The sequence below is a fragment of the Pleuronectes platessa genome, chromosome 13 (genome assembly GCF_947347685.1).
Source record: "Pleuronectes platessa chromosome 13, fPlePla1.1, whole genome shotgun sequence".
Classification (NCBI taxonomy): Eukaryota; Metazoa; Chordata; class Actinopteri; order Pleuronectiformes; family Pleuronectidae; genus Pleuronectes; species Pleuronectes platessa.
The window spans coordinates 9,775,834-9,798,056 of NC_070638.1; the positions used below are offsets into that span (position 1 = coordinate 9,775,834).

At 43.0% G+C, this 22,223-nt stretch overlaps 2 protein-coding genes across 3 annotated transcripts in view; both read right to left on the reverse strand.

Moving 5' to 3' along the window:
* Positions 1-1,429, reverse strand: part of si:ch211-191a24.3 (tensin-3) — a 31,361-nt gene extending 29,932 nt beyond the window's left edge. The window contains exon 1 of the mRNA XM_053437716.1: positions 1,059-1,429. The gene's annotated coding sequence lies outside the window, so the exon portion shown is untranslated. The remainder of the gene's footprint in view (positions 1-1,058) is intronic.
* Positions 1,430-2,888: 1,459 nt separating this feature from the next.
* On the reverse strand, positions 2,889-20,945 carry LOC128453987 (desmoplakin-A). Of its 2 annotated transcripts, none has more exons than XM_053437110.1 (24): positions 20,539-20,945; positions 18,918-19,002; positions 18,238-18,356; positions 17,464-17,608; positions 15,310-15,435; positions 15,110-15,163; positions 14,858-15,025; positions 14,584-14,688; positions 14,396-14,491; positions 14,176-14,301; positions 13,585-13,737; positions 13,304-13,458; positions 12,513-12,639; positions 11,874-12,060; positions 11,529-11,776; positions 11,241-11,422; positions 10,467-10,605; positions 10,153-10,346; positions 9,868-10,030; positions 9,626-9,709; positions 9,400-9,507; positions 9,097-9,195; positions 8,490-8,987; positions 2,889-6,671 (listed from the first exon to the last, which is right to left on the reverse strand). In XM_053437110.1, the coding sequence occupies exons 1-24, from the start codon at positions 20,775-20,777 to the stop codon at positions 3,447-3,449; spliced, it is 6,825 nt and encodes a 2,274-aa protein (XP_053293085.1). In that variant the 5' UTR covers positions 20,778-20,945; the 3' UTR covers positions 2,889-3,446. The 2 variants fall into 2 exon arrangements, with proteins under 2 accessions (XP_053293085.1, XP_053293084.1); XM_053437109.1 differs by having other exon boundaries at positions 7,173-8,987.
* Between the last annotated feature and the right edge of the window lie 1,278 nt (positions 20,946-22,223).

Consider the following 22,223-nt stretch of genomic DNA (forward strand, 5'->3'; position numbering starts at 1 on the left):
GGACACTCTGGGTTTCTGACGCACATTTCTCTCTTCGCCCTGAGGGGGAAGATATTGTTCATACAACTTTAACCTCAAAATAGAACCGGCAACAAAAGCTATAATTGCCAGTTCAAAAACATTTCTCCTGTCTTACTCGGCCTGTAATTAAAGCTAATCTTGAAAGAGTTTAGCCTGCAAAATGCTGAAGGAGCGACCTGTATGGTTTATGTTGCTTGAGGTTGTATGTGCAGGTGTGTGTTTGATTTCCAAGCAGGTTAAAGGGAGGTAAGGATATTCAGGTCAAGCGGGCTGCCGTGATGTAAGGACAGTTTTACATGTCATCAACACTGGCTGCCGGGGAAGCATAGCCCTAAGGCAGCAAATACCATGCAACAGCTGTAGCTCAAAGAAAAGACCAAACTCTCTCGATCCGTTTGTCTCCATCATTATCAGCCGGCCAGTCCCAACGGTCAAGAAAAGGACAAACTAAAGGCTTGAGCTCTGTAGACCGCTGGGAACAAGAATGGGCCCCCATATGTTTCACATTATAAAAAAAAGGTCTATGGCGCACCGTGGCCCACAACGGCCAAGGAACCCCAAATTATAAGCTACTACAAAACACAATTCATTGAGGAAAGACAAAGGAGGCTGTAAAAGCTGAAATAGACACAAAGAAGAGAGTGAGGGCAAATCCAATCCAAAGGCCTTCACAGTGAAAATAACCACACGCTCAGGGCTTGCTCAGTTTGAATGAGTCCCTTCTCTGTCTTCACACACACACACACACATACACACACACACACAACCACACGCACACACACACACACACACACACACACACTGTTTTAGTAGTGCTCAAAGCCAAAGCAAACACAGACTGGTGCCCTGTTTTGCAGTTTTGATGTGAATGAGCAAAGGGCACAAGAGAAGTAGACATGGTTGAAAAGTGCTCAAAGTGTATGCAAGTCTAATCCTGCACACACACACACACATACACACGCACTCACACACACACACACACACACACACGCACACACACCCACCCACGAACACACACACACACACATTTTGTCTACCTTTTAAAGCTAGAAACTTGGAAGGTCTTCCTCCTCTGTTTTTTCTTTCTAAGTCAGAGCTGCTGCTGCTGCAGGGAAAGAGTTGGTACAATGTCCGGAGTCAAAGAGCCTTCAGCCCCGTCACACAGGCTCCGAGCAGGCTGGTCTCATTTTCTCCTCCGCTGGAATGTGCTCTCAAGCCCCGATCACTGCTGCTTCCCTCGGTCCCGGTGCCTCTTCTCGGTCTTTCTCCGTGGAAGTGCCGCGTTCTACTACTTCTAGTACTACCACTACGACTCCCGCTGTAGTTGCTGCTCAGCCCCACACCGACCCGACACTTCCCCCAGTCCGAGGTGCCGCTGCAGCCGCCGCAAGTCCTGGCACGGGATGGTCCTCCTCCTCCCACTGAGCCGCCAGGGCCGTCTCCCCTTTTTCCCTCCCCCTACGTGCGGGCCTCCTCCCCTGCCTCCCTCCATTTGTTCTCACACTCACCCCTCACACGCAGACAGACTTCCTCAAGCCACCGCCACCCCAAACGGGACCCCCCAAAAGTGTAGTGATAAAAAACTAAAATAATCATTTTCAAAAGGCAAAATCCCCACAAAGCATCAAGGATATCATAGATCCATGGAATCTATATTTCAGATCACTTTCCCAGTGGATGCTCTGACAGAGTATATGGTTGTTATTACATTGAATATTTAGAGTATAGCAGATAAGCACTTATTACTCATCAGTGTGAAAAAACCCTTACAATAAAGTGGTAACAACCAGATTCATCAACATGAAACATTAGGTTAAAAGTATTTATGAAATCTATATATTAGAGAGATTATCCTATAAAAATGCGTCAAATGGATGTAGTATCAGCTCACAGGCACCAGACCTGCTTTCAGAGAAATTGCTATACCTGCTGAAGAGACTGTATTACAAGGAGCAGTTTGTTTTGCGTTTTAAGGCAAATTTGTGAACGTGTGCGGAATCTTTTTGTGTGTTCATAGTTGCCTAATGATAAAATAAAAGGAGAGAATCTTGGAAGAAAGATACGTCCTATTCAGATATGGCTCAGTACAGACGAGATAAGTTTAACTAACAATGCAATTAATGTAAATGTGATGTATGTAGTTGATTGTACTTTTTTGTTGGTTTTGTGTCTAATTACAAACCTGTAAAGTGAATGATTTCCCTAACGAAAATAAAATAAAATAAAATGGATTTTTTTTTTAATATATAGCCTACTGTGTTGTCAATTTTGAATAATTCATGTATTAATCTGAAGTACAGGAAACAGGAATAATTAAACATGAAATCAATTTTGAAGTTCATCGCCCAAAACAATCAATTATGTGATGTGTCAAACTAGTTTGACTCGTGGCCTCAGGCCATGACTTTGCTCTAAATGAACTCAATTCCCTTTGTTACTCTGTAAAAGTATACAAATCTATTTCACTGTGTAGATCAATTGTAGCCTACTATTGCCGACATATTGGATGATCACGTAGCAATGTTGGCAAATGTGAAATAAGATTTCAAGAATTATAGTTCTAATGTGTCATATTCTTTATAATTTAGCTAAACATATATACAAATTCAAACATCTCAAAGTGTCCAGTGGTATCTTCTCTGGTGCACACAAGTGATTTTTGATAATATTATTGTTTGGTTAATGCCCATGTTTGTTCATATATGGTCTTCAGCATGACACCTAGCGCCATCCATGGGTAACAATGGGTACTGCCTTTGAGATGAACAGAAGCCTCTCCGTTAAATTTAGCCTACTGTTGAGCTTTTACTGCACAATACAGATCATCAGCTCATAAATGAATGAATAAAAGAACGATTGCATCTGAATTGTTTCAACTTTTATTTATTGTTTGTTAATAATGTGAATAACATTTTTTTGGCAAAGAATAGTTGTTCAATACATTCCAGAATTTTAAGCCAAAACTCAGCATTTGCAATTAACAACATTTGTTTAAAAAAAAAAGAAGGAAACATACAGTACATGAGTCAAGCTGAAATAAACTAAGCATAAGAAACAACTACTTTAATTAGGGTAGCAAGCCGATTTTGAGGTCAACAGACATATTTTGAAACAACATACTGTTAGATTCTCTACAAAAGCCATGTTAAATGTTGTTATGACAAATATGTTCATTTAAAACGTATGCAATACAATAAAATCGTGAATTATACCCCGGTCCCTAATACTCACACACCTAATCACCAAAACACTACAAAACAATCCAAAACAATATAATGCATTTTGATTCAGTATTTAAACAAATCTCCCAACATCGAATAAGTGGCAGAATATAACTTTTTTAGAAAAAGCAAACAGTACTTAAATTGCATAGGAACCGCTATTAATAAGCCTAGCCTAGTTTCACTCTTTTACTGTGCAGTGCATTAAAAGGCAGTGTTGGAGTTTTCGGTGATGCTGCTTGAGGAGAAGCTTAAGCTGTAAGAAGAGGAATGATCCACACTCCCTCTACGAGATCCATTCCTGGATCCTGCAAGGGAACCAGCCCTGGAGCCAGAGCGTGATCCTGGGTTAGACACATTGTAAGGGCTGCTGATTCCCTTCGAGGACATTGAGGAGGCCTGCAGCATCTTCATGCCATTGCTTTCCTCCACCATGCAGCCATCCATCGCTTCCTTGTAGGAGATCTTCAGTTTCGTCTTGGGACAGGTCAGGTACTTCTGATTGCTCTGTGAATCCTGAAGCTTCATCGCCCCTTTACCGTCGATCCACCCCTTGCGGATAGCCTCTTCGATGCTCACACGATCCCCAGTGCCAGGGTCAATCAGGCCTCCTGTCAGATACTGAAACTCCAAAAATCTCTGACCCGCCTCATAAGGCAGCCATGTCTCCTTTACTGCTTCTGCTGCGGACATCCTCCTTTTAGTCTTTAAATCTTCAAAACCAACAAAGGCTTTCTGGGCAGGTTTCAGCTTAGCAGCCATGCTGTCATCAATGATGCTCTGGTGGACAGCATCCTGCAGCGACAGTCTCTCGCCAGTGGCAGGGTTGATAATCCCACCTGTGCATGCCTGGGCCTCAAGCAGCCTTTGTGCTGTAATAGTGTCAACTATGCCTCTTCGAAGCGCTTCAGAAATAGTTATCTTCTCCAGGGTCTCTGTGTCAAATATGGCTGCAACAGGGCTCTGGTCATCATACATCTCCGGGGGTGAGACAGTAATAGAAATACTGTTGAAGCGTTTACGGACGGTTGGAGAGGATGGTGCGGCCTGGGCGGGGCTGCTGCAGGTGAACATATCATCAGCATTGCTCGATGAAATAGTCATGTCAGAGCTACTGGTATTGCTGATAATTTGGTCAGCAAGCTGGGTCAAGGTTAGCGTTCCAGCTCGATACTGATCCACAGTTTTCTGGCCAATGATACCACGCTCCATACAGTCCTTGATGTCGTACTGGGTTCCTGTTTTCCTGTCCACTATCACCAATCGTGACGAGCCATCGGACCCCTGGATGGTTATTTCCTCCCACTCACATTCCTGCTCTGACAGGTCGAGGAAGGTGTCATAGTCAATCAGCTCGCGGTGATAGGCCTCCCTCACTGACATCTCCAGTCCAGTGTCTGGGTCAACGATCACAACCCGCCTCTTGCGGAGGACGTTGGTGCGGCTTTCCTGCGACTTCTGCGGCTTCCTCTTGTCTTTGAGTGGCAGGAGTATTAGGCCTGTTTTGGGATCTGTGATGCACCTGTCTTTCAACTGAAGATATGTAAGGTTTTCCTTGGTATTAGGGTCAAAGAACCCTTTTGTGTCATCTCCTTCATAAGTAAGGATCTCATTCATCTCCTCATCAAAATACCCCCTTTTATAGGCAACACTAACATCAATGCGATGGCTCTCTTTTGGGTCAATAATCCCACCGCTAGCTATTTGAGCTTCAAGGAGACGGATTCCATGACCTTTCTCAATAAGATCTTTTTCAATAGCCTGGAAGATGGAGATTGTCTTTCCTGTGTGTGGGTCTTTGTATCCAGTAACTGCTTTCTCTGCAGACAAAAGCTTATTCTTAAACTCTTTCCCTATCAGGGCTCTCTTTGTAGCTTCCTCCACTGGCAGGAAGACATTGTTGACTGGATCAACAATAAACCCAGAAGCAGCTTGTGCCTCAAGAAGCTCAAGGGTGGTTCCCCTCATGAGCAGACCTTCCTTCATAGCTTGATAAATAGGCATGATTCGCTCATTTGCCTCATCATAGATACCTGCAATACAGGTAGAGCCATACAGATAGGACTTCAGCTTGTCTTCAATATCTTTGCAGGTCAGTTTGCCCTGGTTGATCTTCACCAAGTCAGTTTCATCCAGAAGCTCAGATTCGATTAGCTCTGAAATAGGAACTTCACCACGGAGACCCTTTACTGTCATGCACTTTTCTGGACCACGGAGCAGAAGCAAGCCGTTAACAGGTTCGACTGTACATTTCTTCCTGAGGTCATTATAACTGATCTTCTCTCCCGTCGCAGGGTCCAGGTAGCATTTAGGTTTTTTGTTCAAAGCCCTATAGAGGTCTTCGTCGATAAGATTGCGATCCAAGGCCGAATCTTTTGGAAGGAATACACTCAGAACAGGATCCAATATGCCTCCCACAGACTCCTGTGCCTGCAGCAAGCGGATGGCTGTGTCTTTGTCTATGCGGCCTTGTTTGCAAGCCTGACCCACAGATAAAACTTTGCCACTGTAAGGATCTTTAAAGCCTGTGCTTGCAGCTTCAGCTGTCACCAGGATGTCTCTGTCTTCTGTGTCTACAATTCCTCTGGAGCAGGCTGCATCCACAGGCATCTTTTCATTAAATGCCGGGTCTATTATGTGGCCTGTTGCTGCTTGAGCTTCTAGAAGCATGAGAGCGCTCTCTGGGCTGAGGAGGTTTTTGTTTTTGGCTGCAGTGAATGGCATTTTTCCTTGAGCACCTGTTGTCATGCCAGCAATAATGCCTGAACCCTTTAGATTAAGCTGGATGTCCAAAGCAACCTCATCCACTGTCTTCTTTCCCTTTAAGAGCTGGTCTAGAGTGGTTTTGCAGATTATACCACAGTCGCAAAGTTGGTGGGCAGTGACTTTTCTACGCACCCCATCAAAAACCAGCTTGGATGGATCAATTGTTGGGACTTTCTCATCTGTCTGGGTCTGCTGGTCCAGAATGCTAGGTCTCTGCTGCAGCCTCTTTATCTCTCTCTCCAGGGCCTCTCTTTTGAGAGCCAGTTCTGACAACTCCTTTTCAGACATCATCAGCCTGCTCTTGTACTTCTCCTCAATAATCTTCAGCTCCCTCATGAGCCTCTCAATCTCGTTTTTCAGGGATAGCCTCTCACGATCCGCCTTGTCTCTGTCTGATTCGCACTGCCTGATCTGGCCTTCTCTCAATTCATACTGGCTCTTCATACTGTTAAACTCCTTGAGGAGAGAATTCTTCTCATCCTGCACACGCTGTTTGCTACGGACCTCAGTCTCCAGTGTGATCTTGATGCGGGTCAGCTCCTCTTCTATGCGCTGGTGACGAGTCTTGTCCTGCTCCAGCAGTTTCAGCTTGCAAAGCAAACTGTCCTTCTCCGACAGCAGCTCACTATATTGGCTCTGGGACGTATGCACCAGGATGGATGTCTGTGGAAAGATACCAAGACAAAATGTTATGTCAGTACAAAAATGCAAACATATTATTAACACATATGCAAAAAGCCACATTTTGATTCAAATTCATATGAAGTTTGCATGAATTTCCTTAGAAGCATGTTGTAAGAGTTTAGCAACTTATAGCATTTTCATTACATGAATTGGTGATGTCATAAGCCAGTTTGATGTCCTTTAGCTTTCAATACTGTTAGACTTAATTGATTTTGTACATACGCACAGTATTAGTATTATTACAGTGTTTCATGAAGTGATTTTTATTATAGTATGAATTAGGGTCAGTGCCATGATGTGCAAAGTAATAAGGTGAACAACATGCTTTTCTAAGGAAAAACATTTGCAAATAGGTGAATTTCATGCAGAAATCATGATAAATCTAAATGCAGCTTCAACCATTCATGCAAAGGGAGAAAAAAAATTAGTTCAATTATGTAGCGTTATGAGCAGATGACCCCTAAATGCAATCAAAAATACCTCAATCGATTGCTTTTGGATTTTGTCTATTTCCATTTTGAGCTTTTCTCTCTCCTTGGTCAGGTCGTTGATGTGAGTCTGGAGCTCCGCTGTCCTCTTGGTGCTGCTCTGAAGCTGGACATGCAAGGTTGAGATCTGAGTGGCACTTTCTCCATCAAAAGCGTCTTTGCTGAGCTTCAGCTCATCTCTCTCCTGTCTAACTGCCCTCAGCTCCTCCTCCAACCTCAGCCTCTCCTTCGTCAGGTTCTGCGTCAGAGTCTTCAGCTTTTCAATCTCTGTAGTTTTTTCGTTAAGCTGGCGACTCTTCTCCTCGATGGTCTTGTAAAGGCTCTCGTTGCGCAGGTTGAGCTCGTGAATCCGGGTCTGTTCCTGCAGGAGCTTCTGTTTCAGTGTCTTTAACTCAACTTTAACAGCTGCCAGTTCCTCCTTGGTGACTTTATGCTCCCTCAGGCTCTTTTCCAGAGCCTCCTGGAGGGCTCTTAGGTCCTGCTCATACTTCCTTCCGGAGGTGGAAGCCTCTAGCTGGACAGATTTCAGTGTGGTAATCGTGGTGGTGTGCTCTCTGCAGGTATGTGTAATCCTCTCAAGCTCAGCCTCCATTCTCTTCCTACGTGTGAACTCCTCTTGGGTTGCCTTCTTCTGTTTCTCCAACTCGTCCTCCATCCCATCCAGCGAGACCTGAAGGTCCCGGATTCGGCTCTGCAGCCTGGCAGAACTCTGCTCAGCTTTGCTCTTCTCACTGGTTTGTTTGTCCAGTTCCACTCTGGTGATGTGGATCTCTTGCTCAGTAATTTTGAGCTTGTTAATTGACTCCAGATAGGAGGTGTTTTTTGCCTTCAGCTCTGCCTCAGCCTGTTTCAGATGATTGAGTTCCAACTCCAGAGCTCTCCTCTTCTTCCCCTCCTCCTCCACATTAAATGTGAGCACGCTGATCTGCCTGGACTTCTCCTGGTTGCTTTTAGTGGCATCTTTTAATTTGATCTCATCCTCTCCTTTCTGCTGCTTGAGACTTCTCAGCTGCACCTCTAGCTCACTGCGCATCCTTGTCTCCTGTGCTGCTGAGGCCCTCTGCTGGCTTGACTCCTGCTCTGCTCTGCTTTTCTGCTCCTCTGTGTGAGCAATGGACATCCTGAGTCGCCTCAGCTCCTCCTCTAAATCTCTCTTCTCCACAGTGAGTCTGTCAACTTGCAGCCTCAGCTCGGCCGAGTCCTCTTCTTTCTGCTGTGAGGCTTTCAGGATTGTGGTCTTGGTAACGTGGATCTGTGTCTCATATGTCTGCTTAAGTTGAGTAATCTCTTGGGTGCACTGTGTTCTTACCTTTGAGATATCTGATTCCGCATTACGTCGACGGGCCGCCTCTTCCTCTAGCAGTAACTTCATCCTCTCCAGTTCACGTTCTCTGTCCTTCACACTTTTCTCTAAGTCAATCTTGGTCCAGTTGAGCTCTTCCAGTTCCTTCTGTCTGCGGCGAACGGACGCCTCATACTCTTCTTGCTGGCTGGTATAGCGCTCCTCTGCAAGCCTCCTTTTCCTATTCTCTTCATCCAGCTGGTATTTGATGCGGGTCAGCTGGTCACTGAGATCTTGAAGCTGGGTCTGAGTGCTGTCCAGGTTCTCCTTGGTAACATTGACTTGGATTGCCGTGGTTCTCTTCACTTCCTCCATAGAAATGAGCTCATGTTTTGACTGAGTGAGGTCCAGCTTGTAGCGAGCCAAAGCATCTTCCAGAGACTTGTTTTTCTGATTATTATCCTGGAGGTCATCCTTCAGACGCCTCAGTTCCTCCTCCAGCATCTCAATCTTGGTGTTCCTTATCTGTAGAGAGCAACAGGACAAATCTAAGTCACCTTTTTGTTCATTTATCTTACGTTCATCTTGCTTTTTTCTAGCATAACAATGACTAATGAAAGAATCCAGTAATTACCTTCAGCACTTCCATGTTTTTCAGAAGCTCCCCGAGGAACTTGTAGTAGTCCCCAGAGCGGGTAAGAAGCTCTATGTAGTGGGACTGGATGTCAGACGCCTAATGAAATCAAAATTAGAAGTTAAAATGTTGAGGTGATAATAATGATGCAGGTATATATATTAACGTTTAAAATGGCACAAGAAGACTATAAACATTTAATAATTCCTTGTATGCACTATGTAATGAGTAGTATAATACACAATCAGTTGCCACTTGTGTGTTGATGTAAATATGTGGTCAGTGTGACATCATGGCTCATACCTCCTGTCTGACCACAGTGGCAGGCGACTGCAGCATTGCTCTCTTGATTGGAATATTCAGCAGAGTTTCCAGGCTTGAACTGTAGGAGGCCAGCTGCAGCTCATAGTCCTGCAGACACACAACACAACATAGACTTCACTCGTCTGTACCATTGTTGCATAGGAATATTGTTATATTGAAAGAATACAGTCCACATATTCGGTAAATGGGTTAGGGGTCGGCAAACCTTTATGGACGTAGCACAGGTATCTGCATTCTTGTGCATGTCGTCTACTTTCTCCTTCTTTCCTTTGATTTCAATGTGAAGTGCCTGTGTAATAAGGACATATGCATAAAAAAATATTCAAGGTTTTGATCTTGATTTCAATTAAAACTCATACATTTTCTGTTATATAAATGTACACTAGATGTATAAAATCTTCAGATCTAAACCAAAGTTTACATCGATGTATACAAGGACAGACGTGCCTTCTGTTGGTTGAGGTGCTCCATCAGGGTCTGGATGTCATTGAGCTTCACCATCTGAAGCGTGTCCTGGCGCTTCCTGGCATTGTCTATCCATTGTTCCACGGAAGTGCTGCTCTGCTGATAATGGTTCAGCTGCTTCTCATGCTTCTCCAGGTCCCACATTCTGAGGAGGAAGGAGTGGGAGGGAGAGGAAGAGATGATGTTGTTAACGGCCATGACAAACGGAGGATGTGGAAAAGAAAATGTTTGAGGTATTTAACAAATGTACAGCCTATTGTACTTTACCTGCTATCGATCTGGGTTTGGATGCGACGCCAGCGGTCGGACATCTGACCCACCAGGTCCGAGTATTTGGACAAATCCACGTCGCACTTGTGGAAGGACCCAGAGATTTGACCATTGAATTGCACTGCTTTGGCCAGAGCAGAATCCATAGCTGTCAACAGATCTCTTTTCTGATCCAGATCACTCTTCATTTGCTATAATCAAGAAGAAAAAAACAGTTAGTATTGACAACAAATGAATCAAGAGTGTTACTGTGATTAAAAGATTTTTGCTTATTTCCTCAAACTTAAAAGCAAGAGATGTGAGTCTCGAACCTTAAGAGTGCTCCGATAGTTTTCCAGCTCCCGCTGGTCCAGGGAGGTGGTTTCCTTCTCTGTCAGCCGGGCCTCGTGGACTTTGATGATGTCCTCGGCCTCAAGAAGATTCTGGAGCAAGGTCTGAAGAGCTGACAGTCTGTTGAAAACACACAGTCATTCATCTAAACAGAGTCTGTATGTGAAAATGCAGAAATCTGTAGACAAGATTGTAGGGCCAGAAGCCTTCTGTTTTCTATTTTGACCAATCTTGTTTGAGCAGGGTTTAGTAGCCTGAAGGTCACAGTCTGTGTGGAGAGCAAATGAGGCGATAAAACACATTTACTGATATGCATCAGCGGTGAGCTTTTGAATTCATCTGCATTCCCATGCAAATAACTTTTAACAGAGATTGGTCAAAATGGCATCTGGACCTAAAATATCTACAAAAAGTATCCCTGTTTGTATTTCGTGTGTTGAAACATACAACTCATGTGATGTAGGAAACTATGTGGACTGTAAACAGTGTAGGACAAAAGGATGACAGAGTCTTTTGCTGGATATCCGCAGTCTACAGCGGAAATCTCAAAATACTGGCCTTTCCTCCCAGAGGCTTATTTGTCATCGGATAATAGGCGATGCTCTTCTAGACTGCACGGTGATTAGATTAAATGTCGACGAGATGAAAAGCGATTTCATTATGTTTGATACTGACTTCATTTTGGGAAGTATTTACTTTGACATTGTGAAATAAACTCAGCATTACTCCGGTGTATTTACAGTAAAATCATGTACCTTTGAATGTAGGCTGCGTAGAGACCCTGCAGGCCTCCCAGTTTTTGGTTGACGATTTCTAATTCAGAGCGGAGGAACTTGGCCTGTTCTGAATCCGCTGGTATCCCCTCCAGCTGCTTTATGATCATTTCTCTCAGGCGCAGGTACTCGTCGTGAATAGAGTCCAAATCTCCATGCACAGACTGAAATCAAAATTGTATTTATAAATTAATCTGTGGTTTTGCAAATTCTGCAACAGGATGCACCTCACCTTTAACTCGACAGAATGATCGATGAACGGTTGCTTACCTGCAGGTTCTGGATGTGCACAGAGCACTCGTGCACACTGTTCTCTCCCAGGGGAACATGGAGGTGACTGGTGAGGCCGTACTCAGCCAGCTCCAGCCTGCGTCGGATTTCTTGCAGACTGCTGAGCAGGGTGAGGTTGAGGGTGGAGCTGGCCGGGGGAGGCTGGGTGGTCACCTTGGGGACAGTGACCTTGGGGATCTTGGGTGCTGGAGTCGGTTTTGGTGACTCAGGCTTAGTCGCATCTTCCCCTTTATTGGTTAAAAACGTTTGAAGAATATGAACATATGGTGGAAAGGAGCTTGTTAGTGAGATGTTAGTGATAATGTGAAGACGTTTTACACTCACTGTGCGCAGGCAGCTGGACAATCAGAGTGTCATAGTATTTATTGGCTTTGTCAAAGTGGCCCTGGATGGTTATCTTGTCCTCCTCCCCGAACAGCTCAGATGATCTGCTGGTACGCACGAACTCTTGGTAGTGATTCTCCAGTCTTTTGATCATAGTGCGGTACTCGTCAGGGCGCATCTTAGACAGCTGTCATGTCCGAGGAGAGAGGTGAAGTGATGCAAAAGACACAGAAGGTCAGCAAACGAGGACACAGGGTCGTATTTACATTTGCGACGAAAACAATAAGTAATGTTCAGGGTAGAATTTAGTGACATCTAGTGGTGAAGTTGCAAGTTGCAATTGAATACCCCCTCACCTCACCCTCCCCTTCGAAAATATGAGAGAGAACCTGTGCTAGCCTTCAGTTGTCAAAAAAACTAAAAAGGTGTTGAGTTTGTCCAGTCTGGGCTACTGTAAAAAACATGGCAGCCTCCGCTAGTGTAAATATGAAGCCTTTAAATATAATGGGCCCATTTTAGGGGAAGGAAACAACAATTTTTACAATTTTTACTATTGATATCTGCCAATAGATCCCTTTCAGCTCAATCTCAGACACTGGACCTTGACAATGTAAAACTGAGAAGTGGTTGTTATCTTACCATCGTGACATTGAGTGAGTTGATGTAGTTGATGTCTTTGAGGCAAAACTGCCAAGAGATGAGACTCTTGATGTTGATGTAAAGCTGATTCCAGATGGCCATGATGGCCTCATAGTACTGCTCAGTCCTGTGGAACAGTAACAAGTCATTATTCACTCATAAAGGTAAAGTAGATGTCAGCCTCAGACCTAAAATGGAAGCATGAACTGCAGTTCCATTTCACGTTTTTCACGGTTACGTGCATGGAAACCACAGAGTTTTCAGTCGTATTTTGTGGAAACAAATTTAATTTTATCACTTGCATCTCTGAGGTTTGACAATATTAGTGTTCATTTGTCTACAGATGTATGTATGTATAAGAAATATATTAGACAATGTCATAACAAAGAATTAGATATACATGACACTGCCAAAACTGAGGCTGCTGAATTGTGAGCGTCCACAAACTGAATAGTTTACAAACTCCAACCTAACATTTGAAAGATAAAATGAATCCCGAGTCGTTGATATATACGAGTTGGGGCCACATAGAGATAAGTTGAATAAAGTTGATATTTTAAGCTATATGTCATTTCAGAGTGGGAATATCAGAAGATCAGACTGTTGCCTCAATAAAAATAAGGAATGTGGAGCATCTTGTTAAGTTATACGTTTATATAGGTTTCACAAATACCAAAATACTGACGTCCCATCAGCACCACATTAGCAGGTATCAGGACTTTGAAACGTTTATGCACAGACTTTTATCTGGTAATTATTCTAAAAATCTCATTTCATTCACGGCGTCTTACTTGCTGGCGAGGCCGATGCTGAGCGGGTTTGGTGGAGGAATGAGCAGACACACGGAGGGGATCAACATGTCCAGACCTCCAGGTCCTGTCACCAGCCACTTGCTGCGCTGAGAGTTGTCCTTCAGGATGCCCTCGTTCCCTTTCAAAATCCCTTTCTGTCACACAAAACATACAACACAACACAGAGTTCAGTTGTAGTAATTCACTTCATACTGTGTGTACGTGCGTGAGTGTGTGTGTGTGTGTGTGTGTGAGTGTGTGCGACAGAGCGGGTATCCCACCTGGTCTTGTTTAAAGTCACATATAGCCTTGATGATGACGGGGCCGGGGCTCTTGTCCTCTGGGTTGCGAGGCTTCAGCCTGACGATGGACCTGGACTTGCTGACCAGACTATGGACCTGCCTCTTGTTTTCCATAATGCGCTCCCTCTCTATCTGTGAACATGCAAAAATAAAACCATCGATCAAACTGGGACACTTTACGCAACAGTCACATACTCTATAAGATAAAGAAGAAGCATTCCATTTGCTCTGTCACAAAACCCGCCGGACCAGATGAGCAGAGGGACGTGCATGCTATTTACACCCAGGTCCCACAACAGAACTATCTCCAACATTGATTTGCAGTAGCCTGACAAAATTTGTATGTATATATGTAGTCTGCAGTTATTATATCAGAATCCGAAATTCCTTATTGCCTAGTATCATTATTGACATTGGTCCCGAAAAATCCATTTGGGTCTGACTCTAGTATTCTATTTATTTTTGTTTATCTTTGTTTTCTAATGATGCATCTCCAGATGTTTGTGTGAAACAAACCATCTGCTTCCACATAAATCTGTACTTCCAGGACTAAACAGAGTGTGACGGTACCTCCAGGTTTTTCAGGAGTTCAGTGAGGCTCTCCATTGGGGTGTCCTTATCGCAGCCGAACTTGCTGCGGATCGTCTCGTTCTCCTTCTGGAGCTTCATGTAGGTCTCGTTGGCCTCCTTGAAAAACTGAAGACGGCAGTGAGAAGCTTTGATCAGCGCTCCAATAAAAAAAAAAAAACAAGGCCGCACTCATGAGCTGGAGCAGTGATGATGTACTTACTTGGCTGTAGGCGGCATTCTCCTTCAAATGAAAATGGATACACTTGGTGATCTGAAGCAGCCAGCTCCACTGGGTCTGTAAGGTGTCCATGTAGGCCTGCGGGCACAAATAGATGAATCAGTAAAACCACACAAAATAATTTTCTGTTTACGACTGAAAAACACCCAGAAGACGAAAAAACTACTTACTTCAATCTTGTCTACGGCTGGATGGTTGCTGCTCAGGAGTCCATCTGCTTTCACCTTCAGCTTGTTCAGCTCCTTCTCCTTCACCTCCAGGTCCCTCATCAGCCTCTGTCAAAGGAAGAAACTGACATTAACGGTCTCGAACGGCCAAAATGTGGACTCTGTCACCAAGTTCATGAAGATAAATGATAAACACACTAAGGTAAACGTGTTATCAGACCCACGGGTCGAAGGTTATGAATCCAACCAGGGGTGAGAGTCAGCTACTGGTCCTTACCGAGTAGCTCTCTTGCTTCTTGGGGATGTACTGGTCGATGTTTTTGTCCCCCCAGTCAAACATGAGCTCCTCCTCTTCTCTCTCGTTCACCCACATGATGGCTCGGGAGATATCCTCGATGATGCTCTGAAGCTCTCGCAGCTGACTCAAGCGGCCGTGGGACATTTTCTGATAAGAGCAAAAGGTCAAATTTATGAATATGACACAAATGTGACACAATTCAGCTCATTTTTAAAAAGAGTTTGCTTCTACCTGCAAGCTTTCCCATTCTTGTTCCAGGACGGAGAGGTTGTACTTGTCGCCCCTCTGAAAAACAGATTTTAGTTGTTGCTCATTTTTATTTACTTAAATATTTAATTTAATCAAAATATTGAACATTTTCCAGTCAAACAAATTATTTTCAGTACTACAATAGCAAGCGGCTTAAAATGGGCCAGGGAACGACCACTTACCAGTTCATCTCTGGCTCTGTCTACTTCCTGACTCCTTTGGATAGAGCTGTGAACTTTGTTGTGATTTTGGATTTGCTTCTCGATGGTGGCCGAGTCGTCCCCCCACGGTGCCGTCTCAATCATTCGCTGTAAGATGCAGAATCACAGTTCATTAGCTTTTGAAATGAGACAACTAATACTGCACACAATTAATATAACCTGAAATCAGCCTCAAATGCAGGGTAATAACACATTTCATGAAACATTACTGTAGAAAGCTTCATGAAGAGATATGCAGTAATTTGCATTTTAAGGAATAAGGCTGGTATTATTAAGTCCTTCCTATCATGTCTGTGACACCTGGTCTTAATCCCACATGTCCCAGCCTGAGATGAGCATTACATAAAAACAGATTAATTATGTATCTTTCAGTTTCTTTAAGAAAATAATCAATACACAGCCACAGACAGAAACCGTAGATTTTAGCAATTGTTACTAAAACATGAGGGAATGGTTCATTTTTCTTAATATATACAGAGATGTATATATATATATATATATATTTGTATTAATGGTTTCTAATCTTTTTTTTAAGCGATAATGCAATGAGAAATAAGCTTCTTCAGAATTTAGTTACACAGGAAACACTTGTTAGTGTTTGAAGTAAGTTCTTGATTTTGGTCTTTTAACCTTCTGGATTATGCAATCACGCCAGCATGATCAAATCCTGTGATGTGTCTTGTGTGTTTTTGAGTATAATAGGTTGTTTTACTATGTCAAAGTGAAAAAATGATTATCTAGTCACGTAGGCCAAAAGATACCAAACCTTGGAATAAACACAATTTTTTTAAGTTGTTATGAGAACAAATTCAAATGCATTCAAAACCTCAACCAAAATAGTTCACGACTTTGAGGGAAAAAAGGTAAAAAGTATATTCCTTGCTGTTAATTCCTTAATTTTTTGGGTTTGTTCCACTTTTGTCCACTGGGTGTCAGCATATAATCATTAAATCCCTTGTTGGGCAGGAAACTATTCCAACTATTCCGTCATCTAAACTTTGATAAGAGCCCAGCCAGCAAACCGACTTCAGCCGGTTCCTGCTCTATACTCTCGTTTTTTTTTTCTCTCTCTCTCTTCAGGGCTTTTGTTCTCTCGCCGCTCCCTTTTCCTTCACGGTTACTAAGCAGACGCTGCACACAACATGGCCGTTAAGAGCCTGGCTGAGAGTGAAGCACTAAAAGTCCAATGGTGAAAGGTCAACCAACGAAAAAAAGAAAACGTCAGCAGTAAATCATCAGGTGATTACAGTTCAGTGGTTTATAGAAGGAGGCACCTACAATCGAGTGAAAACAACACACACATTGAGTAAAGGCGGGGGGGGGGGTATGACTGAGGGTGTTTGGAGAGGTGAGGCTGGGAGTGGTGACAGAATGACAGGGTGTGTTTCTGGATGGGGGTGGCAGGGCAGTGGAGGCACAAGGGTGTGTTCATATAAGCACATTACAGATCAACTGCCCCGTCCCATAACAACTGACCGAGGAGAATGTCAGATTTCACGCTCCTTCCTCTACTTCTACTTCTACGGCCTCTTAATCTGCTGCCCTCTCTCCTCGCTCTCCTGCTTTCCATCCTCCTCTCTCGCTCTATCTGTCTCATTCTCCAATGGCCGAGCTCTTTCATCCTCTTTGTTTCAGCCGTCCCCTCTCGGCCTCTTTCACTCACTCACGGATCGGGTTTAGGCGGAGTGACCAGATGGTTTCAGTTACGGGAGGGCAGAAGGAGGAATAGAGTGACTTCTACCCCACCGACACACACACACGCACACACACAGGGTCCTCCTCCCTTTACCTATCAAACAGTGCACACTTGTCTACCTGTACAGGCAGGTATCAGTCTGCAGGTGCTAGTATTCCTACTGCTCCAACAGGTTCCTAACTGCACATAGAGTCCTGCCAATTTCATCGACACATGTGTGGGTGATGTCATCGATTGCAACGGATGAGTGTATTGATGCTGGTGACCTCCGGTAATATAATTTCATAAAAAATTGCTCAATAACTTTATGCAAATAAAAATACAGTAACCAGGTACCGAATTTTTGTTTTACAAACTTTTTTTGTTTTCTTTGTGTTGGTGTTTTCTTTTTTCTCGTGTTATTAAAATGAGAAGCTCACCTTCTGCTGGCTGATCCAGCCTATGGCATCAGTGAAGGCCCTCCCCCCGTCCAGCGAGCTCTGGCTGCCCCGGTTGCGTCTCATGGTCATACCCCCGGCAAGCTGCTGTTGGATGGCACCCTGCATGTTCTGGAACTGCTCCACACTGCAGAGTTGGACAGAAAAGGAAATACTTTGTGAATCTTCCCGGAGCACCTGGCAGCTTCAAAGAGGTCATGTGGGTAAATACAGCAGAATGAGAAGCATGTGTAGCTTCCCTCCTTAGCGCGGCTTTCTCAGAGAAATGTTTGGTTCAAGTACGAAAATGAAATTCAGGAGTGTCGTCTACAACCTCATTTCTGTTCAGCGCCGCCTGGGAAGTGTCACAAATTAACACAAAAACAGCCAATGTACACCCTCCCAAATCAAACACTAATCTTTAGTTGTTTGACTCGACATTAAAGTCAATCAATAGAAGCTACTGTGCATGGTTGAAACATCATTTTTTGAAATGTAATAAACCAATTATTGCAGTTCATGTAAAAAATCTTGTTTCTTTTTCAGACTATATATTTTGTTATATTACAGTACAGACTTTACAACAAATGATGATTTATTTAAATGCTTCTTTCATTGCATTAGATTCAATTCACCTTAAACTCCAGCTTCAATACGTTTCTGCTAGTATACATTTCCAAAAGTGTTAAATTTGTTATTAATATTAATATAATTTTTATTTTTACAAAACAAACATCTTTAAACAATATTACACACGCTCATCGCATCTCGCCGTACCTTCTGAAGACGTTGTTGGGGATACGCAGGTGCTGCAGCTCCCGGCCACAGAGTATCAGCTGGTCCAGGGTTTCTGCCGACATCATCAGCTGCTTCTCCACCTCCACGGCCGGATGCCCCTGTAACATCCCACACAAGCCACAGTGAGCTCCACCTGTACTTGATTGTTGAGATGATCTGTTCTAGAAGGTCAAATCCGGCCTTTTTCCTGTCATCTTCTTTAAACCCTGACACAGCAGCATCATATTGATGTGAAAACAAGAGTACTTATAACTGTATAAACAGTTTTACAGTCAATAAAAGGCTCTGAAAGAATTTCCTTTTGCAGCCAAGCAACGCAGCCATTTTGTTTCTTCCTCCGAGGAGGTTATGTTTTCACCCCAGTCCACTTGTTTGTTTGATTTTAAGCAAGGTTGCAACAAACGAACAGACTTTGGGGAAGGATGTGGTTTGGGTGTGGGAAGAACCCATTAAGTTTTGAGGTGGATTCAATAATTATTTATCTCTTTCTTTCACATTGCTGGATAGGACGTTTCCTGACTTTCTTAGCCATTTTTTTGCTTTTGAATTGGATTCAAGGGGACTGTGGAGGTATGTGCTTTACAGAGTGTCATTCTAGTTATTATAATGATTATTATCCTATGAGATCAGTTGTGTTCATCTGTGTGCTATACGCTTACATTCTGCAGCATCATCTGCGCTCTCGATAGATAGTCTTGACAAGCGCCGGTCAGGTATGAAGACTTCTGCTGAATGCCGTGCGCGCTGTAAAACAAACAAACATAACACATTATTTCAAAAATAATTAAGACGTATAAAACATTGACAAATTCTTGGGAAGTCATCAAGAGTACCGGTACGAATTGATAAAAATCCAGCGAGATCATTTAAAAGCTTAAAATAAGCATAGTTTTAAAAGAGAGGTTGCGTTAATATAGTTGTTATGTTACTAAATTCTTAAAAATGCATGTAAATGAATATTGAATTAAGTGGAAATTCAAATGAAGACACAAAAGACCCAGGTTTCTCAGTGAACATGGCGCAGCAGATCAACACTGTGAAAACCAAGGACTTAAAAGTCATTTTGAAGTCCTGCTGTGTGCTGTTGGGTGAGGAAATGGTTCAGGGGCAGAAAAACGCACCAAGACAATTGTTGACTTTCTCTCTCGCAATTTAAATAATATCCTGTTTTTACTCCTAAAACAATAAACCTTTGTTCACCGTGAGTTAAGCGTCTCTCAAAGAGAAAGACAACCCTGTTATAACATTAGACAATGGTGAGAGGCGAGGCAGTACATGTGAGGACATTCAAGTGGTTTGTGTGTGTGTGTGCGTGAGTGTGTGTGTAAGTATTTCCTTGTTTGTGATTCAGATTATTGGGCAACACACGAGGAATGGTACGAGGAGGATTACCAACGTGTGAACCACAGAAACAAACTAGAGAATGCTGCTTTTACAAATGTGTCTCAGGTCTTTGGAATGATGAGATATTTCACCCTGTAGTAAAATCCTTGTCAGTGTAAGTAGTTTTTCCAAACAAGTGCAACCTGCTTAATGACATTTTTGTCATTTTAAGAGGGAAAACAATGATCATTTAAAATGTCCACACTTTCACAAATCATGCTGAAAGTGTTGCTGACAGAGGAGTCCTCCAATAGTTTCATAAATATGTAGAATGTTGACATTTTTTGACAATTTCCACTTTTTCATTTACAGGTCTTAAAACATTGCTTGGAGGAAGCTGATGTAATAGTCATCATTTCTTTAATGGTTATAAAGGTTATGGTGTCTGTGTACTTTATCAGTGAATGATTTAGATATTTGAATTTGTAGTTTGTGGTTTAAAAGTTCACCTAACCTGAACTCTTTTCATTTTTACAATACCATATTAGTTGACATGTACATCGAAGGCCACATTTTCAGCCTCTCCTGCTTTTTGACATTTGTTAACATTTTACAATGAAAATAATGATATTTATATTCAAAATGATTTTAATCTTTCAATCTTTCCTGAATTGGTCTTAAACAATAGTCCATAAACATTTGCATTTATTTGTAATTTATGCTTAAACTAACCTAAACTTTTTTTTTCTCCCCCCCCCCACGTCACGTCTGTGTACACACAGCCACATTTCCCAGCTGATCTAAAAGCTCTTACCGGACGCCCCCTTCTGCTTGATGACATTTTTCTAGTTTAAAGTGTAAGTATTGAAAATTTTTACTCCCAAACTTTCCTACTTGTGTCTCAGAGCTTTGCTTAAACACGAGATCATTACGACAGGTGCTTTCCTCAGCTCTTACCTCATTGTCCCCCCTGAGCTGACGGCCACCTTCGGTCCCGGGAGCCCCCCGCCGTGCGCGGAGCTCCTGGAGAAGGTGGTGTGGTAGGTGTATCCGCCGTCCCCTTGCTGGTAATCCCCCTGGACGCCGTTTCCACCGAGGAACACTTCGCTTCGGAAGCTGGGACTCGCCAAATCCGGTCTCGAGTTGCTCCTGAGGCCCATGTTGGGCAGTTTGGATTGGGAGCCGTACATACTCATGTTTGTTGTTGTTATTGTTTTCGTCGGGTTGTTTTAAATGTGTTATTCGGTCCTCTGCTGTCCAGAAGAGCGCACAGACCGTGCGCCTCGGTTCCTCGGTTCCCCTCCGAGTCTCCTGTTGCGCAGAAAATGGTGCGTGACTGCTGGGAAGAGGCGGAAGCGAGCAGCTTTTGGTCCGAGTAGAAAACCACACCTTTACTGCGTTTACGAAACCCTCTCCTGCAGACTGTGTGTGTGAGTGTGTGCGCCAGCGTGTCTCATTCAGCACAATTCATTGGAAGTTGCAAAATGAACTAAACTATTAATGGGGGAGTTCACTGGAACTCGGAGGCTCTGAGAAAGTGATTCAGGAAAATAGATCATTATCTTAATAATTATTAACATGATCAAAAGTTAGCTGCATTCCACAGGATGCAAATACAACGGTGTATTGGTTTATAGAGATAGATAACAATGTCAGAGATAATGATAATAATAATAATATAATATAATAATAAAGTTTGAGACATGATGTTATTGTTTTGTGTTGGTTATATTGTAAAGTGTCTTATTGGCCCATCTTGTAAAATGTATATTATCCACAGACAAATATGTTTTCCCATTCATTATTTTACAGTTTATTGTGTAGCCAAAGGACGACGGTTGAATATGAGCATATACAGTGATATTTATTATTGTGTGTGTTCCTTGTTGTGGATTAATACATAAAATATATTCTGACACTTCTGGAGGATTCCCTTTTCCTTTATGGAAAGCTAAAAATGCATTTATATGTGCACTATAATTTCCTAATTAAGGATTTTCCTTATACGGCGTATGTATAAACATATTATGCTGGATTTGAGAAATGTGTGTTTCCTGAGACATGTTAACTCTGGATCCATGGTTCTGAATATTCTTTGTCGGTACAGATCAGAGTGAATGAGAGGAAATCAAGTCATAACTGAAGGTGAGATACTACCCAGATAGCACAGGGATGTGGGCCGCTTCAGGCAATGATGTGACACCTACTCCGCACGAAATGGATGTGAGCCGAAGGAGCCCACATGGAAAATAGCACACAGGGCCCAAACATCCAAAAGCAAACGTGGGCCTTTCTGGACAAACATGCAGAACTCAAGGAAAGGTGTAATCTGGATGGTTATTATGGTTTACTTATGGCCCAGATCTGGCTAACAGGAGTTCACCACCCATGTGTCATCATTCCACGCGGCATGTGGGGGCGGAGGACAGCGTGACAGTGTGGCCCCAAAACAATTTAGCTATGTGGGTATAAGATTCATTAAGACTGTCGGTGTAAATGTACTCACTGAAACTCACTTCTAAACTCTGTGAACCAGATTATTCAGAATCCATGTCTTGCTTGTAAACTTTAGTTGCATTTTCATTTTCATGGCCTCAGGAACTTCCTGTGAACTCATATGACCCTGGCGAGTCAAAGCAACA

Excerpts from the sequence above, each read along its gene's own strand:
- LOC128453987 (XM_053437109.1), bottom strand. The coding sequence starts at position 20,777 with ATGAGTATGTACGGCTCCCAATCCAAACTGCCCAACATGGGCCTCAGG. Across the intron at positions 14,689-14,857 it reads AGAAGCAAGAGAGCTACTCG|AGGCTGATGAGGGACCTGGA; the intron begins GTAAGGACCAGT and ends TTCCTTTGACAG. Across the intron at positions 14,302-14,395 it reads AGAATGCCGCCTACAGCCAA|TTTTTCAAGGAGGCCAACGA; the intron begins GTAAGTACATCA and ends TGCCGTCTTCAG.